Source organism: Danaus plexippus, chromosome 2, assembly GCF_018135715.1.
Source record: "Danaus plexippus chromosome 2, MEX_DaPlex, whole genome shotgun sequence".
Taxonomy (NCBI): domain Eukaryota; kingdom Metazoa; phylum Arthropoda; class Insecta; order Lepidoptera; family Nymphalidae; genus Danaus; species Danaus plexippus.
Genome location: NC_083537.1, coordinates 4,783,869 through 4,810,338, shown reverse-complemented (window position 1 = coordinate 4,810,338; position 26,470 = coordinate 4,783,869). Strand labels below are relative to the sequence as shown.

Sequence of the window (26,470 nt, the reverse complement as noted above, 5' to 3'; positions counted from 1 at the left end):
AAGACAGTCGCCGCGTCGTTGATAACTTTACGCTAATTGCGTTATTGATATCACGTTTAGTTGTATTTTGTTACATCAATGACTGCCAGATGCCAAAACGTATACAAATGACCTCAGTTAGAGTAGAAACTAAAATATCTCAGAGCTTTGAAATACTTTGTGGCGATTGGAATACTCATTATGCAAATAAGTTTCGTCTCTCTTCCTCATTTAAATATTGTTTTTTACGTTACGTGTATATTGAAATGTTTAAATACGTTATTTTCTTTTTATTCTGTATAATTTATTATAACAATTTTATCGTCACGTCACCCCGCTATAACTATAATTAATTTGGCTATACTTTAAATAATATAAACATGATAGTGTTTACTTTACTTTTAAAGATAATTTATTGAAATTAATTTGAAGTAGAAACGCAAACATATTGTAATATTATTTGTATTAGATATAGTTTACAATAAACAATTTGCAGTGAATAGATTACACTGAACGTACTTGTAATAAGGACGCTTCCTTGTTGGGCGGCACCGGAGTTACCTTGAACGACAAACCTCTGTATGGTGTCTTCTCAACTGTTTGACAACGAGGTTATCTATGCCAGACATCTTTAAATACAGCTTATGATATACGATGTCTGTATTGACATTTCAATGAGATCGGACATATATGTGATACAGGCTCACATTGTTTCTGGACAAGGAAATATAGATGGTTTAAAAATATATACATATATTTTTAATAGTGCTATTTAATTTTAGTTTCACTTCAAAATTATATACTTTGCTAATAATAACAGCTATATGTGTTCCGTAAGACAACGGTGACGACCGGGATATGGGTAACGGGAAACGAACTTAGCCCTTTTAAGGATGTGTTCTATCTATCCAGCCGGTCCACTATGTAGCTGCGACTCATGTTTGCAGTAAACAGTTAATGAACAGCGCATTAACATGAAAGTCGTGTTTACTTTCCTTTCAAAATCATTAACGTAACTTCTCCTATGTCGATGAAAATCTTATAATTGTTAATTTTTGTATGTTACGACTTTGCTGTTCGTTAATAGGTGATAACAACGGCAGCGCCGAGGGTTCGGGCTCCGGCGGGGAGACGGGTGAGGGGGGTGAGGCAGCCCATACGTTCGGACCTCTCGACGGGTCCATCTACGCGACGGTAGTGCGAGCGAGCGGAGGCCCATCCTCTCCGCTCAGCGCCTCCATGGACTCGGGCATCTCATCAGCGGGCCGCCGCGCTGCCCCCAGTCCACCCGATGAACTGGACGCGTTACTTGGAGATATGTTGAGAACTGTGAGCGCGCTGCCCGATCCGCCGCCAGCGCCGCAGTCGCACGCCGATCGTGCTCCTGATATACCGTATCACGCGCGCGCTGACTCTGCCCCATTCACGTACGGAGCTCCTGGTCTGAGACCCGGCATGCTGCGAGCCTCCAACCGGCTCGCTAGTCCTGAGTTGGTGCGGAGGGCTCTGGGCACCGACCGGAACTACAAGGGGATAGAAGATGATGATGACGACCGCATCCTCACCCCGGAACCTTCACCTCGCAACCCGCTCTCACCACGTACAGTACGGAAATTTAGTCACGAAAATGTCACTACTACTACTACTACTACAACAAGCATTCCTCCACCGACTTCGCCTCTACGTAACGGAAGGTGAGTTACTTATTTACAACTAATATTGACTTATTGCATTTAATTCCAACTAAGATGATATTTATATAGCTTGATTATATGATATTAATGTCGTTAACGCGTTCATATACATTAACTTTTTGTATATATATTTTTTTTCAAATTTAAATAATAATATCCTTCTCTTATATTATAACATGTTTGTCTTGATATCGTTAATCTGAAATAACACGTTTTAAATAATTTATTTATACAACCAGATTTTCATGATCTAACCAAAGAGGACATAAAGAATCATAAAATATACGAAATTTGACATGTTATTGCATTTTTGTGACAAGCAATTACAAACCATAAAAAAACAAGTTCTAAACTAAGAAAGCGACATTATACAATTTGGTCTAAATTAGCTATTAATTCAGCGGATTATATCTGTTATAACTATGACACTGTGGAACGATTTACGTTAAGGAATATAAAAAATCCATTTGCGTTCAGACACAGATTATTAATGACGGTTGTATAATTAAAAGGGCATTTGGTGGGAGTTGTAAACATGTGTTCCTATGTAGTAGGAGTAAAGGCCACGATTCCGCCTCCCACAAAAAACTTCTAATGTTTACATAAAAAAGCTCGTTATATATTTTTAGCAAATCAATAGCACATTAAAACTCAGCTTTTAGCTCAAGGTTTCTCTGTTCCCATTAAACGGCTGTAATGTAAATTGAGTACTCATTTTAGGGTCACAACTAGGTTTCGGAAATTCGAAATCAAATGGTATATTCGTTGACTTTAAAGTTTAAAGTAACATTGGTATTAGTATGTCGTTGACCAAACTTGGACGTTAGAGGCGTGAGAACAAACAAAGGCAGATAATATTTCGTCCAGCAGTTTCGACATTGCATGGAGTCTGACACGCGACGCAATAAAATTGTGGACGCTCGGTTAATTTATTTAGCCGCGTTCCGCTCGACCCACTTCACTGTCAATGAAGAAGAGTAATCAAATATCCCATTACCAATCTGGGATATTATGTTGGCTGCATGTTTTATTAGAATTATATTTGATTGATTCTATTACTTTCATCGTGTAGGAACTTCAAATAAGGGTGATTAGTAAATTGATACAGTAAAAATATTTTTTTTGTGATATAAATGGTTAAGCTTCTAACTTGGTTATGCTTTCACTCAAAGCGTACCTGCGAATTACGATATATCATTAATGTAGGCGATTTAAGATAATGTTTTATCGAGCACATTATCAAGACGTGATTGACAACTTTATCGAACGCTTTATCAAACGAATGAGCTACACCTGTAGGAAGAAATAGGTTAATTTGTGAAGAGTTGAAAGATCCTATAGTATGTACACTTACATAGATAAGAACTTATATGCACAGGTTTTGTTCGCTTAGTTGTTATTAATTCGAATGTTTAGTTATATTTACTCTTTTTGTTTTGAATTAAATAATTAATATTAAATTTCAACAATAGTAGATATTCGGTTTTTTCTTTATATGTCCAAGTCATTAAAACATGGATGCCGAATGTATTTGATTTTATGAACGATAAGCTAAAGATTACTTATTAGGATTTATTGCATTCAAGTCACCAATTGATATTGATTACAAAATTACTGTTGCATGAGACAAAACAAAGATTCAGAGGCCTCATTGCGGTAATTACAGTAATTTGCTGGCGTTGCTGCACTTATTATCAATATATCTTCATGGGCGGTCACTTATTCTCAGTATGACAGTATGTTTATCTTTATCATAATTTATTATTTCACATCAGTCAGCAATTTTCGTTATAATAATACTGTTAAAACATTCACATCCCTATTCCGTTTTTTGGCTTACCTAGTTATAAATATGAATATGATAAAAAAGAAAAATCTTATGAAATGTAGCAATTGTTAGTATCAAATAGAAAAGGGAAATACTTATAGAAGAGCCAAAACTACTGTTATCATGATATGTTCGTTTACAATTTAAACGTTTAGCATCCTTAGACTAAATTGTCGGTTAGTCGAGAAATGGGATGGTCACGGATAAATATCATCTAGTGCAATTTCCACTGGTACATACCCAGTACCAAAAACAATTGTTCTAATCCAGAGACGGCCAATTCCATTTAAAGAATGTACAGTTTTATTGTTATCACAGGTTGTTATTCAATTATCGCCCACGGGACGCTACCCACGCGGTAATCGTACCTCACCGGGGTACTTGTTTTCGATCGAATACCATTAAAGTATTGGAACATTTTCTGGCTAAAATTATATCACGACATAATCAAAAGCAAACAGTTGAGCGGAAATTCTGTTCGTATCTAATTGATGTGTTGGGCGTTGGTCGGTTCCAGTTTTGCGTCAGCTGTTCTGCAATATTGCTCACTCAATTGCTACCATAAACAGCCTATGTGAATTATTTATGTGGCGCCGCACTTAATAGCAACTTAAAACTATACACAGCCGATACTTGTTCCGAGTGTTCTAATGGCATCCTCATTACAGTGCTTCTAAGACATTAATGGCTTAAGAAATATGAAAGCTTGAGATCTCGATGGCTATCATTTGATTCGATGATTGTAGTCATTATATCAATTCCTTATAAAGAATCATTACACAACAGATTATATTGTTACTTCCAAATCTTTAGAATCAAAGTCAGAGGATCGTTACTAACAGACGGCTCTGTAAAATCGCAATTTGGAATCAGTGTGATAATGGAGCGTGATTACGTTGACGCGGGACAAGTTGCTATTTCGAGATAAACGTCGCCATAAACGGAGCCCGTCTCTAAAACCAGCGACGCAGAACTCGTAAACATATATTGTCGCATTTACTTTCTAATAAATGCTTCGTTGTTAGATGCCCCAGAATCATCCTTCGTAATACCATGAACTGACAATGTTTACTCGTCGCTGGATGTTGTTTATACGAATAGACTGTACTCGCATTACAAACAGACGATACAACTAATTCACCGGATATGAAAAAACTAAATATTTTTACTGAAATACACCAGATTACTCCAATGTATAAAGATCTATATAGATATATTTTTATCTTTTATAAATATTTAAACAGTAATTTAATTACTTATTCCTGTACATGTATTAATGAATGATTATTGGTTTACAAGTTAATTGATTTCTTTATAATTACTTCGACAGATGGGCCAATGGTGATACGGAATGGATAGAGCGTCCGCCGAGTAGCGCAAGGAAGACTCCAATTGAGAACGGTACTCTGAGATCAAGCAGTACCTTAGGTTGGTACGAAAACAATCGTTTTAGAGAACCGAGGAAATCTGAGGGTAACAATAATGTTGAAGCAACTTCCGGGCTCACGTGGTTACAAAGGCAACAGCAGAAGTTAAGAGAGAAAAAAGAAGCCAGGGAAAGAGTCGCTCGACTGCCGCTCGAGTGGGACGCACCTTCCCGACACGTGAGGCGATCAGCTAGCCATCGGTAGATATAGCAAAATAAGTAACACATACGTATAACCTTTGCTAGAAGTTTTACGCCTCATTCATCCATTTTATTTTAGTGTGGACGGTTACACTAGCGATACTACAGCGTTTGCCGATGATGACGACGACTTTAGTGTACCCCTGCACGTCAACACACGTACTCTTAACAGGACTGATAGCATCAGCCCTCAGGCTCCAGACAGGTATTATACTAACATTTTTACAACATACTATCCACCAGAAGGTCATTAGTGTAAATAATTCCAATATATACATTAGCCTTATTTGGGTGATAATTTAACATGCGTAATGAGTCCAAGTTTTGAATTTAAATATGTTTGTTGATTTTAGGACCTCATCTAGAAAATTCATGTATGAAAAGATGACGATGCGCGAGTGGAGTACTAACACAACACCGACGAGTACACAAGCGCCTGGTTTACTGTCGCTGGCGGAGCCGAACAACAACGATACCATTGTAAGAAATCTCAGTGATCGTTACAGATGCATCAGTTATCATATCGCCTATAGAACTTTTATTCAATTGATATTAATGTTATTGAGAATACAATCAATTTCCTTTGCAAGACAATGTAAAAACCTTTCAGCGTATAATGTATATATCTGCTGCAGTGTACAAATGTATAAAAACATTACTCCTTCAGAGTCGAGAAAGGACAGAGAGCTGGTCTAGAAGCGAGTCCCGCGCGGGTACGCCGGCTTTTCCAACCCACCCCCGAACACCGTACCCTCCCACACCAACACCCTCGCTATCCGCTAGACCACCAAGATCACCCACCGTTTCCAGGTACCATTTTTTTTTTATCTTTCTTATTATTTCTCCCCTAGTCGGAATCATTTTAACATTGTGATAAATTAATAAACAAAAGATCAGATGTAAATGAATGAAAAAGTCCTTATTTAAAATTTCTCAGCATATATTTCAATCAATGCCGAGATCCTGTAACATAACACAGCAAACGTTTACATTTCGTAACACACTGTTGCTTTGTTATGACTTATATTTGAGGAAAAATACCAATAGTTGAAGCCGCGAATTCTGACCAATTTATGTCTTTTTCCAGAAAAGAACGTGAAGGCAGCCCGGAGTCGGAATATCGTACATACAATGGCAGCGTCGGATCTCGGCGGTCGAGTGTGAGCGGCGGTGCGGAGCCCCAGCATGTGGCGCCTGACCGCGTACGATTCGCGAGAGATACCAGTCACTACTGGTACAAGCCCAATATATCTAGAGATGACGGTAGGTGGTTTTTATGACTTAATGGACTCTAATCGCAAGATGATAGTAACATAACATGAGATATTTTTATCATTTCAGCGGTGACAGCACTCCAACAGCTGGAAGAAGGAGCGTTTATAGTGCGTGATTCCAACTCCTTCCCCGGCGCCTTCGGTCTAGCTGTCCGTGCGGGAACGGGAGTCCGTCACTTCCTCATCGAGCCTACAGCCCGAGGAGTCCGACTGCGAGGGTGTCCCGATGAGCCTGTATTCGGGTCCCTATCAGCGCTCGTGTATCAACACACTGTTACACCCCTCGCCCTGCCTGTGCCACTCAAACTGCCTGACAGGTGAGATAATTATTATCTGCGCTCGAAAGTAATCATAAATATTTGCTTAATAATTATTACTAAATTAAATAAGGGTCTACGAAAGACATAAACACAAAACTTTTACTCGACTTAGGATAGTTATCATAAAAATATAAGAAGGAAGAAGGAAAGTTAATTAATATTCTAATGTTTCATTCCTTATATCAGAGACCCGTGGACGGGCGGCGCGAGTGCAGCGGCGCGTGCGTTATTAGCTACAGGCGCGGCCTGCAACGTATTGCTACTGGGCTCTGAGAACACTGAGGCTCTCACCGGACCGGCCGCTGTCAAGCGAGCTGTACAGAACATATTGCAGAAAAAAGTAACAAAAAATACTACTAAATAACTCCTATTCGAAAAATAAATAACTTCTCTCATTCATTACTATTTTAATAAACGTTTACTGCAACAAACAATAGATTGAATCTTCCATTGAATTTTTATTAACAGTATCTATGTGAGTTGGAGCCATACTTATTTCTATGTATGTCCTACAGTCGCCAGCCCACGTGGTTCACTTCAAAGTATTCGGTGGCGGCATCACATTGACGGACGCGGCTAGGAAATTGTTCTTCAGGCGCCACTATCCGGCTACTGGTGTGTCATACGCCGGCATAGACCCTGACGAGCGTCGGTACAAATACGTGGACAATGGAACCCAGACCGAGAAGTTAGTAGCTAACTATGTACAGATATGGAATCTTGATGGACGAAGATGATCGAAAAATATACGGAATGACACAAAATGTATTAAATAGGCTTTCCGATATGAATTATAAGAGGAGTTTGAATACGAAAAAGTTTTTATTATTATCTTTAATAAAGAATATTGTTACTGGCCATTAAAAAATAAACATTTCGCTGACCTTACATGTCCTGATACATCTTCAGCTGTACCATCACTGATCTTGTTCCCAGACGTATCTTCGCCTTCGTCGCGCGCGCCTCTTCCGGCGCCGACAACCAGTGTCACGTATTCGCTGAGTTGGAACCAGAACAGCCAGCTACCGCTATTGTCAACTTCGTAAACAAGGTAAAACGGCGGATTCCATTAAGGATCATAAATTTAAGTTAAAATGTGGATATTATTTTCTGGTAATATATTAATTCATATCACTTTTTTGCCTCTTAAAATTCTAATGACTCGTATTAAATGATTGTAATAAAACTTCAAATTAATGTTTCTTTTCAGGCACTTCTCGGTAACACTCAGAAACAGGACATTATATAAGAACTTTTAATCCATAACAACACAGTATGCCAGAAACACATTCTTCACGTTATCGCACACCTTTTCTTTATATATATATAAACATAATGTATATCGTATATATTCCACTATCATTTACGAAATCGATTTATTTTGGACATTACATTTAAGATATAGATAAGTTATTTTATTTCAAAGATTAAGTACGCTTCATACTTACCAAGTACAATGTACGTTTATACAACAATTTAATAACACAAATATATATATATATAAATATATATATAATAAAATAAATAATTTAGCGTAGAAAACTAACTAGTCTCATCATTAATTTAATATAGATTAGATGTGCGTGCCTAATTTCAATGTTAAGAAATTAATTATGTTGTAAGATTCATATGATTACATAGATAAGTACAACGAAACACAATCATGAGTACAATACTGTTGTAGAGGAATCAATGTTCTAGAATCACATAGATGCAATTAAATGTACACGCAAATTATTATTTACATAAAAAAAAAGTTAATATATAAGCTTATTGTATGCGTGGTAATTATTTTATATTAAAGCTATAAAAACGCCTTACCAGTGATGTTATAATGTAGGTTTAATTGAAATTCGAAATATTTATCTTTATATCATAATGTGTACCCAGTTAAATGTAGACCATAATTAATTTTACGTCATAAATAACTGTTATATATTTATTGGTTAAAATAAATGAAATAAAATAAAAATTTGTTTTACTTTTTGTTACTAATTCGTTATTTGGTACTAAAGAATGCAATCCAATATTAAAAATTGTGACGATTTTCAGATGAATCATGTCAATAGATATGAATTTAACAAGTTCCTACCAATGACCTTTATTTTGAAATACCAAATTGGAAATTCAACATGAAAAAATGAGAACAAAATACATTTTCATCATATACAAGCAATACTTTTATCTATTAATTTCGTTATTTTTCCACTAATATAAAGAAAAGTATTTGAACTCAAACAAAACAATGGAAAAATTCAATTCTGAAAATGTTTACGTTGTTGTTCCATATTTGAATATTAAGCCTATTTTGACAACAGCTCTGTTTTTCGAGATATCAGGTCGGGTAGGAATCAAATAATAAAGTGATAAAATTCAATCAAACGGTTACGTTTATTTAATTGAATTAGAGCTTTGATACTTTTTGAATGGTAAGTTTAACAAGAAATATCATACCAGCCATAGATATCTCTTAAATCAACTAAATACACATTTGTGGTCTATTTATTTTTTCAATTGTCAGAGCGGCCGAATCTCAAATGTCCGTAGTCGTCGAATTCGTCATAAGCTCGCGATGGGCGTTTTCTTATAAGTCCGAACTCCCGATAGAATCGACGCGGTTGAAACTCATCATCTTCCTCAGTTAGGGACAGACCACGCAACCTCGCACATTCACAATAATGTGTGGTCATTGCGACCGCCAATGTCAGGGCCAACAGCAATATTGTGACAGGGCGCATTTTTTAAATATCTGAAAAACGAAAAAGGTTATATATATAAATTAAACTCGACTTACGAATGCACCGAAGTTGAAAATATATGAATCCTAAGTTAATCTGTACTAAACTTGAGTACCACATTACCGAGCAACGATTGTAATAAGATTTGGTATTAAAATATCGAGACAATTTTATTACTGTTACGTAGCACGATAATCAAAAACATAATTACAATATTTAACATATTTACAACGATTAGAAGTTGATGTATTATAAATATACACATATTTTTATACGATTAATGTTTATTAAAATTATTATTATATAAAAAAATTGCTAAATATAATAAATACTTTTTTTTATTATAGAACGCTACTTACTAGCTGCTTAGCTCCCTTCAAAATGATTTTTTTCAATATCCCCTGGTGTTTTTATACTGAACTCTGTTGATAGAAAACAACGCTCCTTATTAATATTCTCTTCGCAATCTTTGATGGTTATAGTAATTGACATATTTCAATTACATCTACAGTCATAATTTATCTTGTTAAAAATCTTTAAGTTAATATTTTTCCAACTGGATAAAGCAATTTTCTAAATATATAAACGTATTTTCTTTGTAAAGCAATTTTCACAATAATATTATTCATCCATCAAAATGAGCAAAGCATTAGTAGTCACATTCGCCAAGTTATTTTTAAAATAAGAATTTGGCTGAATGATGAAAACCTTAACTCAAATGGCAATAAAAAAATAAATTCGCGCGCATTTATAAAATAAAACCGCCCCATTTTCAGTACATAAAAATATATTGGATTGCAATTGTAAAAATAATTCAATTAACATATACAATGGACGTATCTTTAATGGATTTTGAATGTTTCGAGCAACAATTTACAGACCTAATAAGTGAATTTCAAACTTTGTCAGTGAGTTATATTGTAATATTATATTTGATATCAATTTTATAAAACAATGTTATTTACAAAAGATGTTATTTAAGAAAAAATAACCCCAATGATCAGAAAAATTGGGGATTCGTCACTATCAAACAATTTATTCTAAATAAATTATGCATTTATAAAATCCTTTTAGCCGACATAAGATCGTAAAGTTTTGCCTTAAAAGAATAAAAGAACATTTTTATCTCCCTCGCATCCCCTCATCAAAGTCTCCTTTGAATGTTACTTATTCTTATTTGAATTATATTTAAGACAACTGAGAGTCATTTACGTAATGCTGTTCGAGCTGAAGCTGTTCGGGCGGAAGCAGCTGAGGCAGCTAGGGATGCAGCATTGCGTGCCTCAGCCGAGTCCCAGGCCTCTGCTGCCGCAGCTACCGCTGGCGCTGAACAAACTGCTAGAGCCCTAGCCGCGGTTCAAGACGAACTGGTCACTATTAAAATGCAGTACGACCTTGCTGTACGTCCTACATTTCATCTTCCATAGTTTTGCTATGGGACAAAAAAAAGGATTATCATTTATACACTCATAACGCTAACAATGACTATTAGGTTTAAATTTACGATATTATATATTTTATCATCTTTATATATCATTTTTCATTGAACAATATTCAACCAAAAAAATAAAATCATGAATCTGATTTTACATTCATAGTACGTCACATAATTTGCATTCAGTGCGAAATTTTTTTAAATTATTCGCGGAATAAAAAAAGACAGCACCATTCCCGTTGATACAGGATCGACAACGCACACTTTTCGAAGAAAATTGTATTGAACTGAACAATAAGTTGAACCAAGCAGAGACCGAACTAGAACAATTGAGACCGTTGCAAACAAGTTACAAGACTTTACAGCAACAGTTCGTTGATTTACAGAAACGAATACAGAAAGCGACCGAGGACGCTGACAAGTATATATTAATATTAAAACTTATAAAACGGGTTTCCAGAAAGTTTTCTAAATTCGACTGAAAGGGATGAATTTTTTATATAAATTTTAGATTTAAACAATCATTACAAAGTAAACTAAAAACTAAAAGAAATATACAGATATTGACAATTCTGCCTATATAGACATAATTTATTTGTTTATTTAGAAAAAAAAAACAGTAATGAACGTGCTGTCAAATTTGCATTTTGTAATAAATTTAAAAAACAGTTTTTTTTCTTAGCTCTAAGGTGTGTTTACTGTTACTTTATATCAGTAAGTCGGAATCTTAACAGCGGGTTGTTATCGTCTGTTGCATATATGTGGTTGAGAATTTCCATTTAAGCTCTTATCCTTTGAAAATATTTGTATGTGTGTTTGTTGTCGTACACATACACACACACGCTCAATAGGCGACACACATACAAACAAACGTGTTATATCCAAGTGAGGCTCGTTCACTGGAGAGCGAACTGCGTCGTGTGTCTCGTTGTGCCGGCGGCGGTTCCGAGGTCCGAGAACGAGCTCGTCTCGCCGCCGCTGCACACGCCAGAGACAAGAGACTGGCAGCGGACGAGATGAGACACACTATGAGGGAGTTACAACACGCTAGGGGTGCTATTATTTAATATAATACCTAGAAATTGAGGGACGGCGATAACCCTAGCGAAATTTCTACTAAATATACATATTAGGGCACATTATTATCAATGATAGATTAACCTCCTTAACAAAAAAAACTACAGGACTGTAAAAAATTAATTTAAAATAATTCTATTCATGAATTCTCAAACTGAGTAAGCTTTTAAGTGCATTTTCTTGTTCATTTTAGTTAGAGGATCCATTAATATTGCATGGCTAGGGTTATCGCCTTTCACATTCCATTATTTTTCATTACACTAACCAAATCCATCTTCTTAATTAAGACATAAAATATCTACACGAATTTATAAAAAAAAATGTATTAAAAATTTAAGTTTACCAAAATTTTCTTCATTAAATTATGTATTGACAACCATGAAGATGTCCAAAAATATCACTAATGAGTTTTATAATCTGTCGCAATTGTTTGTAGCCGAAATAGCGCGCTTGACAACTGTTATAGTTGAACTGGAAGGTCAGTTGTGTAAGCAAGAAGAAATAAAAGCTAATAAGGATGATGTCGAAGATGTCATCTCAGAGTTAAAAGCTGCTTTGGAAGCTGAGAGAAATGATACAGCTCGTCTCCAGAAAACATTGGCTAAAGCCTTATCTGATAATGCAACTTTGGCATCAGAGCTCCACAATAATGACAACGATGCACAAGCAAGAATAACATCTCCGAGTAATAGTCCGCACAGCCATGATTGTCCTATAGATTCATTTCTAGCAGAATAAAATTGCATTTTCGTTTTATAGTACATTTTGGCTTTTATTTCGAATATAAAATTTTGACCAAATATTATAAAACCATGAGAAAACATTACCTTTACAATTATAACAATATTTTTTTAATAAACTTACTAAGATACTTGATTGAACATAAACAATAAACTCGTTTAATTGGTTCTTTCTTAAATCCAGCGATATTTTAACAGATGACATTTAAAAATTTTATAATTCAGTTCAACGATATAAAAAAATGCATCTTCTTCTGTATAATTAATTACTATTTTAATTGCTTCCCCTATTAGTGATTTAAATTCTAATTAGAGAAAAAAGTAACAATTCTTACTTAAATGGATTTCGTTTCCATTTCTAAATACAAAAAGGTCAAAACAATTACAAAACAAAATATAAAATTAGGAAACGTTGCGGAGGAGGACCAGTTTTATTATGTTTTTTCAATCTCAAACTGGTTTTCAAATCGACACAAGACTGTTATAATGTTGGCGTCCGTAAAGGACACATTATATTTGCAAATAAAATATATGAATGGAACAAATAAAACATGAACGAGTACCGTTCATAATAATAGCCGCTGATGGTTACCTTTTGTACTGCATCGTGCAGAACTTGTTCTCAGTTACGTGATTTAGAATTTCAAACATTGCAGATAAATACCACTAAGTTTCTAGAAACCCAAGTTACTATTTTATTAAAGTGTAAATACATAAAACTACCATAACTGTTATCAAACAAACATGTTAATTAGAAAGATCATATCTTAATTAATCTTATCGATTTTTCTTTTTTAAAATTTTTGGTGGCTCAATTGAACTTAAATTTTGTGGATTTATTTAAATTTTAGAGCGTGTGCTATAAGTCAGAGAGAGTATCTTCGAAGTTGGATAGTTTCCTGGATGTACGGAGTGGGTGCAGTAAGTGACGCTATGTTTTTGCAAGGCTTCACTGCGCCCCACCGCTGCGTAAGCGCCTCCGCTATACGGTTCACGCAGTCTTTGAAGTAACAGCTGAGGGCTGCGCGCGCAGCTCCGACACGGAATAAAGTTGGTCAAATGACTATCTGTGATATAGTGTTAGTTACAAGCAATAATTGAAAGTGATTTTAAGTGAAGTCCGTTATAAATTTAGGTGAACTATAGTTTATACATTTTTTATACAATATATTTAATACTATAGCACCTTTTTTAAATGTTACGACTGCGATTGCACAGGAAAAACGAAGGATAAACACAAGACCGTACACTTATATAGACACAGGTCTGAATCTTTTAATACAATATTAATATAATATATAACACCTATATCTGAACTTATCTTATGTTTATTTATACAAATTTTATAACATTTAGAGGAGAAAGTTTACAATGGCCAATACACACTTGTTCCACTCTTAACATCTTTACGCTTAGTATATCTACTTTAAAAACATTATTTAATAAAATTTAAATATATGTTGTTCGATAAGAATTAACATCCACATTTAGTTGTCTACCTTAATAGGACAAATAACTATTCCACCAACGCAAACAGATACATCATACACTATACATATAGAGTGAGTCACAATATCGACACAAGGACGGTGAGCTCAACATGAGAAAATATGTGAATTCAATAAATACAATAAGTCACAACACCTAGCATTCATTAACACTTGTATTGTAAATAGTGTTTTAACGAGCTAAGATATTAAAGCGGTACGGTCTCTACTCTTACTAACGGAATGAGCAGCGTGATATGTTTAGATACACATAACACAGTGTATTGTATTATATCGCAATCAAATTAGAAATTTAAGAATATTCAAATAAATAACGTATAATATATGTGTGTGTGTGTGTATATACTTTATTTTTGTTGCATACATAATGTCAATATGAACATTTGTACTGTCACAAGAATTTTTTTTTCTATTTAAGATTCACACAAACATAAATAAAATTTTAGTCAATCATTATGATTATTTTTACCATGTAAACTCCAATATTTTTACATTTATGCCTACCACAAGTTTGCGTCGTCACTGCGTGAGAAGCGTGTTCCGTTCCTCACTCAATAACTTATCTTAATACTATTATTTAAGATTGTAGTACTAGTACAGACAGTCAGACACACAGACAGTTTTTAGTAAAGTAGTAGTTTTGTAATAGACAAAACTAAAAATTAAAGCAGAATAAATAGTTTATTACGCAAATCAAGTAATTAAGTTGGAAATGTTTATTTCTATCGACATAAACAAAGCAACTTAATATCATTTCTATTTTAACTATTAATTATAACATATTAATTATAATTAAACCTTAAGACCTTAAATTGAGAATTTTCCTCTAATATTTAAATGATCTCTCATAAATATATGAAGCCAATTATACAATTTTTTGCAGCAAAATGAGGTACAACGCCGCTGTTTTTACCGTCCTGGCAGTTTTAGTTGCTAAAAACAATATACAATGGTGAGTAATGTTAAGAGAATTAATTAAATTGTCTTACATGTATGTAATATTTATGTTTTGATCTGTGATTTCAAAATAACCATGTTTAGTCAAATGTTTAATTCCATTTATAGGACATGAATCAATTATTATAGATCGGAGTTTGCTTGTCTGTTTGTGTTATGTAACATACATGGTATTGAGATTTTGAACACCCTTTATTTAGCGTGATTAGTGTCACATAATTTTGTTTTCAATAGTATTCAATAAATCGAGAATACAATAAAAAAAATTAAACTCTATATAAATATAATAAATAATTTTTGTCAAAATCGTACACTACTTCACATAAAATTAAGAGCAGAGAAAGTACAAGTTAAGTAATTTTATATTATGATAAAATAGGAGCTGAATGGAATATTCATAATATTTATTTAAAGATATTCTTATGTCAAACTTCTGTTTTCGAAAGCGAGTTGTCATATATATTATACTCTAGATATATTTACGAATAAAGAACCGCAAGTTTGTCTTGCCGGGACTCCCGACCGTTATTTTTATAAAGAGATAATTAAATAATATTTCCCACTCTTGAACATTAGAGAAATGTTTGCCAGCCATTGTGTTAATGTCAATTTGTTTTTTTTGCAATTTTATAGAGTTATAACTTATTCTATTTAAATAGAATGTAGAGATATTTTTTTATACAGAAAATATATCATTTTTAGCGTATCAGTATTAGGACCGAAGGTCTTAAGGCCGTATGGAAATTACAAAGTATCTATCGCTGGAGGTGACAAAGCGCATAATCTATATGTGGCTATAGAGGGCAGGAAGACAACTGGGGAACAGTTCTCACAGGGGCGAGTAGTGCAAGTGGCACCTGCTTCTTCTAGACTTATAGAACTCGATGTAAGTTTTACGTAACTGCTAATGTGAAACAATACCTACCATCTTGATGTAACACGCACTTTTGTTACGTAACTTCGCATACGATCGTGATGCTCTGAAGGCGTGACAAATAATTAATGTTTATTGACGTATGTAAAACTAAACAAAAGAAATTAATAAAATCATAAAAGTGACATTTATTGAGATAACAGTAGTTATATGACATCATGACTGATAAATTATTATAATATATACCTAATGTGTATTTAATAATTTATATTATAATGGGAATATAAAAAATATGTGTATTGCTTAAGCTATAAAGTACTCATTTTATAGATCGGTGATCCAGGGCCTGGGAAATATAAATTAGTTGCCCGGGCAACATCAGGTCCTCTTTTCGCATCTTCAGCCCCTCTCGTTTATGAAGCCAGAAGCTTCTGTATCTTCGTACAGACCGATAAAGGTGTATACCAACCAGGTGACACCATTAACTTCAGAGTAATCGCTTTGGACAAGTAAGTTGTGGATTAAAATTTATAGTTTAAGTCCAATTTTTTAATACCTAATACTTTCACTCGAAGTTTGAATGCTAACTAAAAATCAAGATCACGCATACACTTTCGATTGTAACATGAGTGAAGCAACCCGATCGTTGACCCCAGGTATCTGTTGCCTCTCTCTGGGACGGTGGATGTGAGTGTGTTGGATACCAAGGGCTCACCAGTGAGGCAATGGGCTTCCGTCAACCTCGATAAAGGATTGTTTTCTAATGAGCTTCTGTTAGCTGATGAACCCGCTTTAGGACAGTGGACTATACAAGTAATTTATTGATTAATTTTTATGATTTGCACAAATTTATGTATCCAAATGTTTAAAAAATACCTGTGATAATTTAAATTCTATTTATTCAAAACAACACAAAATATCCGGTGAAAGGCTGGTGAAACCAGATCAATGTTGTATAGCCTCCAAATTATAGGGTACTTACCAAGCGATGACCTTACCAGATATACGCAGTACTTTAATAGGAATTTATAAAATGCTTTTGGTTTATGTATAAAATTTAATAAAATTATATAGGCAGAGGTCAAGGGGCAGAAATATTCGAAACATCTGATGGTGGCAGATTATGTGCTACCTAAGTTCCAGATGCATATGAAAGTACCAAAAGAGGTTCTGTTTAGCGAAGGAAGATTTAATATTAATGTTACAGCCAGGTAAGAATATTCCAATTCAGTAAAGGAACCCATTTTTAAAAATACAAATATCTGAAATAATTTGTTCCTAACAATCTCTATCAAGTATTAAATAATAACCTCCGCCAATGCAAATATAAACAAACTTAAATTGCTGTTTCTAAAGATATATAAGCAACATTCTGTAATATGAAAACGAGATGCGATAATTCGCTTGTCAAACATAATTACCGATTCGATATAAAAGGCTTCATATTTTTCTCGAGCTTTGTTTGATCGTCATAAAGTAATCATTATTTAAACAGACAGTTTTCATTCGTGCTAAGAATTTTCCTGACATTTAATTTTTTTCTTATGAAAACCGTTTAAATACATTTTAAATAAAAACAAACCTAATATCCTTTACAGACATTTTAATGGCCTACCTGTAAAAGGTGAATTAACAATATCCGCATACGCTGTGTTCTTCTCGGGACTACTTCAACCGGTATTTTCATCTCCCGCCCGTAAAGTCATTGAGTTTAACGGCCAAGCGGAAGTTTTGTATGACCTTAAAACAGACTTAGATCTGGCTGAAGATGCAGCCAGACCGTTAGTAGTTGAAGCTGTGATAGAAGAAAAAAATACACTGATACGACAGAATATTACCACTAGAATACTTCTTTTGCGAAGACCCTATAGACTTCAAGTTACTGCTCCTGAGAGGTTTAAACCTAGATTACCTTATATTGTCCAGGTATTTGCCGTTATTTCAATTAAATATAAGAATAAAATTTACTTGTGTATATTAAATCGAAACTAATTGCAGATACAATTAGTTAATTCTACTGGTGATACGTTACCTGTATCTGATGATGTAGTCGTTGAAAGACTTTGGGATGATGGTGCACCTGTTAACAAAACAACTATTAAACTTAACAAAGGTTTTGGAATTTACACCTACACTCCAGATGTTGCGCACACAAATTCTACTCTTAATTTAGTGGTGAGTTATCAAAGTTATAAAATCTGCTACAATAAAGAAAAAAATATAACTTCAAACATAATAATCTTATATAATGTTCTAAATTTAAACTAGATCAAATACAAAGAAGTATCAGAAAGAGTAGTTAACGTCCAGAGAGCTTGGAGACTGGTGATCAATACATGACTCTGGAACTGTTAACACGAAATATGTCTATCGGTGATGAGATGCGTGGGAGAGCCACCTCCACGGAACCTATGGATCTGGTGCATTATGCGGTCATCGGAAGAGGGGACATTCTCGTTGCTAAGACATTAGAAGTATACGAAGATTTCTATTATATTGTTCTCATTACAAAATTATATCTATTTTTGACAAAGAGACTTATCTTCAAAAAAATGTTGCGTGGAGTGACTCCGCGCGGAAGAAGTGAAACTTCGTAATGTGTAAATGAAAATAGAAAGGGATAGAAATTCATTTTTAGTGAACTCATATTGTTTTTTAAGACAAACTTTATAAATATTGCTTACAAATCACAATTGACCCACACATTTGCTCCCGCTCCGTCTTTTTCTATTCCCCTTCCTCAGGAGCGTTGAATGTTTAACGCAACCTCCTTTAAGTAGCATTATAAGTTTCACTTCAAAAATATTATAATATAAATTCCTCCAAAGATATATTCTTGGAGCCACTTCTAATCCAATTATAATATGTTTGTTATCTGACCTTCACAGTTAAGCCCCCCTCGTACCAGCGTGGATATCTCAGTACCGGTAACGAGTGGTATGTCTCCGGGCTGCTCGCTAATAGCTTGGAGCCCCCGATTAACAGGATCTATACTGGCTGCAGCTTTACTGGTTCCGCAAAAAGACTTAATGCAACATAAGGTACATGCATATGTCATTTAATACAGTTCTTAATGGACGTATAAAATTCAAAATAAAATAAAAATTAACAAAATAAATAAACCAAAATAAATACAATTGAAATAATTTGCAGGTACTTGAATTCGGTCTTCTTCATTATATTTTTATATTACTTTACTCCGTAAGTCTGTCTTACTTGTTTGATAACTGTTCATCGAACAGGTGTCAGTAACATCAGTATCGCCAGGGACTTCACTACGTCCTAATGGCCTGGTGGAGTTTCGAGTGCTCGGTGAGGCGGGAGCTCAGGCGGGTCTACTTGGAGGAGATCAACACGCCATTACTAACGGACTCGCTGGAACCAATGGCCTGGGTAACGGGCTGGATTTACACACGGTAGTTATTTTTTTGAAAGGACAAGGCAAGGAATTAATTAACTACATATATACCTGTACATTTATAAACGAAGGCACTATTTAGTAGATTTTTTTAAAGAATTGAATAAAAGAAAAAATGTTCCTTGTAATTCAATTAGGCTTTGACACTATATGTTATTTATTATTAAATAATTATTTGTTTTATTCTAGATCGAACGAGAAGTTGAAAGCTTCATAGGCATAAAACGATCATTTTTCAAAAATGATGACGGCATTCCAATTTTGGGAATAGACTTAGGTGGACGTAACTCTACCGATGTGTTTAGTGTAAGAAAACTGTTTACATGATATGAATATTAACCTTTCATTTAAAACAACAAACCTAAATGTTTATTTATGGATTTTTGGTTCTAGAATGCTGGAATGGTTCTTCTGACAGATGGTGTTGTAGTATCAAACAGTATGAAGGGTAAGGAGTCTCAATATATGATTAAATAATGCCTTCTATTAGCCAAGTTAGTTAGATATCTTATAGACATTTCTATCATCAGACGAAACAGAGAGACACGAGACAGGCACCCGCCCACCAACAGCAGGTCCTTACGCGTTCAGTAGAGTGCCAACGCCGCCATCGCCAAGACAATACTTGACTGAGACACTTTCACCACTTTCCACTTGGATGTTTACTAATATAACTATTGGGTATGAATTTTTATCTTACAATAAAGCCAATACGTTTATAACAATCCTTTTTGGTCCACGGACACGCGTAACTCTTATTATCCGGTTCTGGCATACCGCCTCTAAAGAGCCTCGTATATATTGTTTTCTAACAATTTACATGCTACAGTTATTTCTTCCTTATAGTTCCGACGGCGTTGGTACACGACAGCGTTGGTCCCCAATAACTCCTGGTGAATGGTCGGTCGGAGCATTTGCGATTCATCCAACACTGGGTCTTGGTCTTGCGGCACCTCGCAAGTTTAACACTGCCCTTCCCCTGTCCCTCACAGCCGAACTTCCCGCAAGTCTTCAAAGAGGAGAAACAATAGCTGTGATTGTGACCTTAAAAAGTTCTCTTACAGTTGATACACCAGTAGAAGTGACATTCCACAACTCTGATCAGTACTATGAATTCGAACCTCTAGAAAATAATATTGACTCGACAAAAAGTAAGCATAAACGTATTCAAAAATTTTTTCATACCACAATTAAAAACTTTGAGTCTAATTCAATCTTGGTCTAATTTACTTTTTAAATAATCAATGTACATCTTGTTGACCCTTTAACTTAACGGATTATGTTATCAATCGGAAAAAAAACTATTCTAGTAAAAAAGTACAAGTTACATGTTTATGGAAAGAGTAGACTTATTTTGATTAACATATAACTATCCTTAACTCAGAGATTGAATTGTTCCGTCGAATAAGCGTAACCGTGCCAGCTCGCGGGTCCGTCAGTACGGCGTTCCTCGTGAGCGCTCGTCGCGTCGGTGACTCACCCATCATTGTGGAAGCCAACGGCAATGGAGTCTCCGCTTCACTCTTCCGCACCATTGACGTTCAGGTGACTTAGAGACTTCTAAAAACAGTCAGCATTAAAGTAGACGTAAATTTCTATAAACAAAAACTTATATATTGTTGACGAACTAAAACTGCCCCCATCCCCCGCCACCGATTTCTCCTACCACAAGCAATTCGAGACTACAATAACGGCTGCAAACTGACGAGAGCTGATTCTATTAGTTGTCATTAGTCGGATTAAGATCTACTTTGAAACTTTTGAAAACAATGCAGTGAAAATGTTAAATTACTAGAATAGTGTTTAAAGTGATCAAACGATTATTTTATGCTAAATATGAAATTTTTAATTTTGCAACTATCGAGAAACCTCTGGCATACATAACAATATTAATGTATTTATGTGAGGATAAATAAAAACGTCTGTTAAGAAGGCAGAAACTGGTTGGAGAACATAACTACAATCTTGTTTATTTTCCTTGCAGGAAAGATAATAAATCAATTAAAATATTATCATAACTTATAAATTAAGTATATATGCATGTAGTTATAATAGCCACGATATTTTCTAAATATAGTTTATTTCTTACTTAAATAGAAACTTCGAAAGCAATTCATCTTATTTCTGTATCCATATTTAGAGAAAGGATCTTTTAGTAGATAATTATTTATAAGAAATGTCATTTTACTTAGAGTCCTTTGATCTTAGTAGGTTCCCAGAGAAAAAATGATTTTTCACATTTGCAGACAAATAGAACATATTATAAAAGAAATAGTTAAGCTGAATGGGAAATAAAAATATTCAATGATTTCTACAACTTTTTGAAGTTTATACCCTTATATTCACTTCGATTTATATAGAAAAAGATCAAAATTTACTATAATATTTTAACCCCCAAAATATCTGTATACAAATTTTGATACAGAGAAATTTGTACGTCAATAATGTAATACATACTTAAAAACAATTATTCCTATCCACCAGGACGGATACATTGAAGATGTCTGGTCTTGGGCAATATTAGACGGTCGTCGAGGCGTTGCTCGCGCTAATATCACTCTTGAACCAGCAGCCGGGACTAAGCTCGGAGCAGTTTCTTTGGAAGCTACTGGGGACTTATTGGCAAATGCATTTAGGGCCATTAAAGCGCCGCCTATATCAGCCGCTGACCCTAATTATGCGCTAAGACCATTGGCGAGAGCTTGCGTATTGTTGGACTATTTGCAAGTTAGTATTTTTTTATAGCGTAATAACTTTACTGTTTTAATTTAATTTGAAACTATTTTTGAAGTGTATATCAAATATTTCATGTTAAGGCCACAGATCAAGACGATGAAATCACTATAGTAAAAGAGGCTCGATCACAAGCAGCCACCGGCTACCAACGACTTATGGCATTCAGACGGCCAGACGGGTCGTTCGTTCAGGAAATTGGTGAAGAATCTAAACCAGATGTCTGGTAAGATAATACATTCTAATAATCCCAGTAATATATTTTTAGACGCAAGTAATACAATAAAATGCATTTCAAATTCAAAATCAAACGTGTGAGAACTAAATTTTAATCAAATTATATAATAAGACTTTTATAATAATAAATCAAAGAAAATTGGTGATACGAATGGGACCTCGTCAGGACCATGTGATATTTAAATAGGATTTTATTGATGGCAGGATGACAGCGTTATCAGCTCGATGGCTAAGCCGTTCCTCCCGCTATGTTGAAGTGTCTCCTGAAGCTGCAACATCCGCGGCACGCTGGCTGGTGGCAGCTCAAAGAAGTGACGGTAGCTGGCAACCTTCGGCATCACCTGACGACCCACTGGGTCGGGAAGCCTTGCCACTCACGGCCCAAGCTTTACTAGCACTATTAGAGACAAAGGTAAATTTTAGTTAAATTTTTCCATATTTATCATTCTCTAAATCTAGCATATTCTTAAATTATAATTTTATTATGTAAAATATATTATCTTAATATTGCCGCGCCGGCTCAAAGATCTTAGCAAATATTGTAGAATGACCTCGACATTGACTGGCAGCGCCATCTCGTGGTGATTGAACCAAACTATTAACTATACGTTTACTAGAACGTGTCTATTGTTAATGTTTATAAACAAGTAAAAATATAAACGAGAATGTTTTGAAATGTTCTAGTAGTCGGATTGTTTCTTATAAAAGAGCCGTTACGTCGGTTTTGAGTCTGTCTTACTAGAAGCGACTTACAAGCGATTTTATCTGCTATCGAATAAAGAAAATGTCGGTGTTTTCTGCAAAATTCCGTGTTTAGATTAATAAATAAAACCCTAGCTCATAACAATACAGTTAAAAAATCAAAGCAATAACAATGGAAGTATTCTAGCAACAAAAATTTTCATTTATATCAGGCAAGCGACCCGTTGTATAAAAACGCTATGAATAAAGCTCTGGATTACCTAGCCGATAAAGTCTCTGAGTCACTCGAGGCACCGACACTGGCGTTAGTGGGAGCCGCTCTGGCCGCCGCAAGACATCCTCGTGCTGCGCTAGCTCTGAAAGCCCTGGAAACACATGCACACAGTGACAGAGGTATAAACTATAATAATTTTAAAGGGGTATTCAAAAAGTAATCGCTAATTTTTATTGATATAAATGGTGTTTTTTTAATATAGCTACACTACAGTTTTATGCAATGATAGACTCGAAAGGTATAAAACCGTCAAAGCTAGTGGTAATCTTCTTAAATAACTCTTCTAAATTCGCAGTATTAATTAATTTAAAAACACAGGTACCAATCTCTACTGGCCTCGAAAATTATCAAAATCAGAGTTACGGAACCCCTGGCTGAAGGGTAATTCTCTTGAGGCTTCGACAGCAGCTTGGGGTCTACGCGCTATGTTGGCTTCCAGTCTGATAGATGAATCTGTACCTGTTGCGCGATACCTTATACAAGCACTAGGACCTAGAGACCACGACCCGGATGTGGTACGAATATCACCGATATAGATTTGGCCACTGATTAAATGTTTAATTGATTGATTGATTTCCCACATTATTATTTTTATAATTTTATTTATGATCTAATTGGTCCTTTTGTACTTGAATTAACACTTCATTATGACCGAAGAAACCAAATACTTTATATGTATACTAAAATATTAGCATTAATAATCAACTTTATATGGTATCACGTCAATTTCTTCTAAATATCCACACGTTTCAATTAATCTCATCACATCAAATTTCCTTTTGGACGTATGGAATAGAAAAAGTCCTTTTATTAAGTCTGGTTTTAAAATAGTATTCAATGAAAGAAATGGTTTTTATATTTCAGTTAGATGCTTTGGCTTTGTTTGCGCACATGATTAGAACGACGACCAAACTGAGGGTATCTGTAAATGTCACCGGTTTCGAGGAACCGCGCCAGTTCAACATCGACAGCGACAATTCACTGATCTTACAAACACAACTGGTTAGATTACTTATTACTTGTCATTTGAGCTTTTAAAATGTTTGCAAAAATTTACAATATATATGTACTTCCTCAATAATATGATCTAGGTACGCAATGCTCGTAATGCGAGTGCAGTGACCGAGGGTCGGGGTATGGCCGTGGTGGGTCTAGCGGCTCGTGGCAGTACTAACGTGACGGGTGCCTGGCCTCGTTACACGCTCGACCCACGCGTGGATCAGGTCTCTACCAGAGACCGACTTCAGCTGTCTGTATGCATCGGGTAGGTCTATAATAACTTACTACAAGTGTTACGAGTATAGTCAATTTAGTTTATCCCCAATTGTGACTATCTGAAGTTAAAATTTTCCTTTGGTTTTTTCAGCAAACTACTAACACTAAACTTATTTAGTCACAACAAAAATAAAACAAATATATTCAACAGTCTAATTTTAAAAATATATTGTTTCGTTACATACAAGTGTTTATTTCATTTTAAAGATTTGTTCCTGCTGGCAATGAAACAGAAAGCGGACTGGCTCTTCTAATTGTGCAATTACCGTCGGGATATTTGGCTGACATAAATACTATAACAGAGCTAACGGTAAATATATTATTTAATTGACATCACTTTCTACAAAGGAGTTGAATTTTTTGTTTGATATGGCTCCATCTATATACAATGATAAACAAGTCCATACATAATTAATATCTTAAAGCCCTGAGAGATAGAGATAGGTACATTAATTGCACGGAAATATAAAAAGTGAGCAAAAATTACTTCGTGATTTGTATTTATTTAAACACTTTTCACGATCATCTCATTTGACACTTCACGGTGAGCATCTAATGTTAATGATATCAAAGTGTATCAGATCGAAATAACATTTTTACTTATTTAAAAATCTTTAACTGTCTCAGTCGGCGCGTCATGTTGTGGGTGCTCGAGTGTTGCACGGTGGGTCGCGCGTGGTATCATGGGTGCGACCCTCAGTAGACGAGCGCTGCGCCACCCTCGGAGCTCCACGCGCTCTACCCGTCGCAAGACAGAGGCCTGGATATGTCACCATAGTGGATCTTTATGACTCTAGTAAGTTAAGATACATGTGTTTTCTAAAATAAAATAATATTTATAGTTTTCCCAAATAACGTGAATATGAAGCTTCATAATATTAAGAAAAAAGCAGCTAGTTAAAGATTTTTCACATACTTTGTTACAACTACACAATATATTTCTACAAAACGACGGTTACCGCACTTAATCATAAAATTAAATATCTACTGCTATTATGTAAAGACGTGTACATTTTAATAAACCTGGCCTCAAATCAAATGCCTCAAATTTGCGATGTATAAAATCCATTTAAATCATCAGGTCACCGAGCGCGTGTCTTCTACCAAGCTGTCCCAAGTACCGCGTGCGACATTTGTCGCTCGTGGCCCTCATGTGAACGCGCTTGTGGTTCCGCAGCGGAACAGCGCGCTTCCCCCACCACCCCCGCCGCCACACGCAACCCCAACAGTGCATCTGTCCCGATCGCACAAACTGTGCTCTGTCTCGCTCTAGCATTGTTAGTCAGTTTATAAAGATTTTCATTTTTTTTTTTCTGAGACAATAGTTGTACATGTCAGAAGAGCATCAAAATACGTAATAAATTGTATTGTATTCAAACTAATTTAATTACAATTCTTTACTAATAACTATTAACAAAATGTAATATTTTTAACCACGAAAGTATTGACGCTTATTATTTTATTGTTAAATTCAAAATTATTTAATCATTTTTTAATAGCCTCTAAAATTTTAAATACACAGACGTTTCATGTTTTGTTCTACAAAGAAAGTTAGATGTATTTAATTATAACTTTTTGATAATCAACGATAAAAATAATTCTTTTTTAGCAATAATATATAAGTATAGGATACATCATACAAGTATTTTAACCAAAAAATAGAAAGAAAAAACAATTTATGACATGCATTTAACATGCTTGTTGGTTGTGATAGCATTGATAAGAAAATTAATTGTAAATAGATTTAAAGTAAAATAAATTAAAACAAATTACTCTACTA

General features: G+C 34.8%; 3 protein-coding genes across 9 annotated transcripts in view; all 3 read left to right on the top strand.

The window, feature by feature from the left end:
* The window catches only part of LOC116779392 (tensin-1), a 60,029-nt gene extending 51,335 nt beyond the window's left edge, over window positions 1-8,694 (top strand). For all 7 annotated transcript variants that reach the window (XM_061522908.1, XM_061522921.1, XM_061522914.1 and 4 more), the window contains 11 exons: window positions 1,067-1,673; window positions 4,832-5,128; window positions 5,208-5,333; window positions 5,482-5,608; window positions 5,796-5,938; window positions 6,216-6,391; window positions 6,470-6,719; window positions 6,909-7,062; window positions 7,238-7,410; window positions 7,659-7,773; window positions 7,933-8,694. In XM_061522908.1, the coding sequence (XP_061378892.1) occupies window positions 1,067-1,673; window positions 4,832-5,128; window positions 5,208-5,333; window positions 5,482-5,608; window positions 5,796-5,938; window positions 6,216-6,391; window positions 6,470-6,719; window positions 6,909-7,062; window positions 7,238-7,410; window positions 7,659-7,773; window positions 7,933-7,971 (2,207 nt within the window). In that variant the 3' untranslated portion in view covers window positions 7,972-8,694. The remainder of the gene's footprint in view (window positions 1-1,066; window positions 1,674-4,831; window positions 5,129-5,207; window positions 5,334-5,481; window positions 5,609-5,795; window positions 5,939-6,215; window positions 6,392-6,469; window positions 6,720-6,908; window positions 7,063-7,237; window positions 7,411-7,658; window positions 7,774-7,932) is intronic.
* Window positions 8,695-10,290: 1,596 nt separating this feature from the next.
* Window positions 10,291-12,711, top strand: LOC133319348 (uncharacterized). The gene is made up of 5 exons (XM_061523394.1): window positions 10,291-10,368; window positions 10,654-10,860; window positions 11,144-11,316; window positions 11,782-11,941; window positions 12,357-12,711. Exons 1-5 carry the CDS (start codon window positions 10,291-10,293, stop codon window positions 12,708-12,710), a joined length of 972 nt encoding a protein of 323 aa, XP_061379378.1. The 3' UTR covers window position 12,711.
* Window positions 12,712-13,697: 986 nt separating this feature from the next.
* LOC116779541 (thioester-containing protein 1 allele S3-like) lies at window positions 13,698-26,470 on the top strand. The gene is given in 27 exon segments (XM_061521993.1): window positions 13,698-13,847; window positions 15,104-15,172; window positions 15,880-16,063; window positions 16,382-16,560; window positions 16,708-16,864; window positions 17,126-17,262; window positions 17,650-17,977; window positions 18,050-18,226; window positions 18,320-18,365; window positions 18,368-18,525; window positions 18,940-19,092; window positions 19,294-19,467; window positions 19,659-19,775; window positions 19,863-19,917; window positions 20,000-20,150; window positions 20,316-20,620; window positions 20,854-21,014; window positions 21,954-22,196; window positions 22,286-22,428; window positions 22,644-22,851; window positions 23,354-23,534; window positions 23,734-23,930; window positions 24,280-24,417; window positions 24,507-24,679; window positions 24,898-25,000; window positions 25,318-25,486; window positions 25,772-26,470. Coding segments are annotated over 26 exon segments (4,314 nt in total). The 5' UTR covers window positions 13,698-13,847; window positions 15,104-15,107; the 3' UTR covers window positions 25,984-26,470.

Excerpts from the sequence above, each read along its gene's own strand:
- LOC133319348 (XM_061523394.1), top strand. The coding sequence starts at position 10,291 with ATGGACGTATCTTTAATGGATTTTGAATGTTTCGAGCAACAATTTACA. Across the intron at positions 10,369-10,653 it reads GTGAATTTCAAACTTTGTCA|ACAACTGAGAGTCATTTACG; the intron begins GTGAGTTATATT and ends ATTATATTTAAG. Across the intron at positions 11,317-11,781 it reads GCGACCGAGGACGCTGACAA|TGAGGCTCGTTCACTGGAGA; the intron begins GTATATATTAAT and ends GTTATATCCAAG.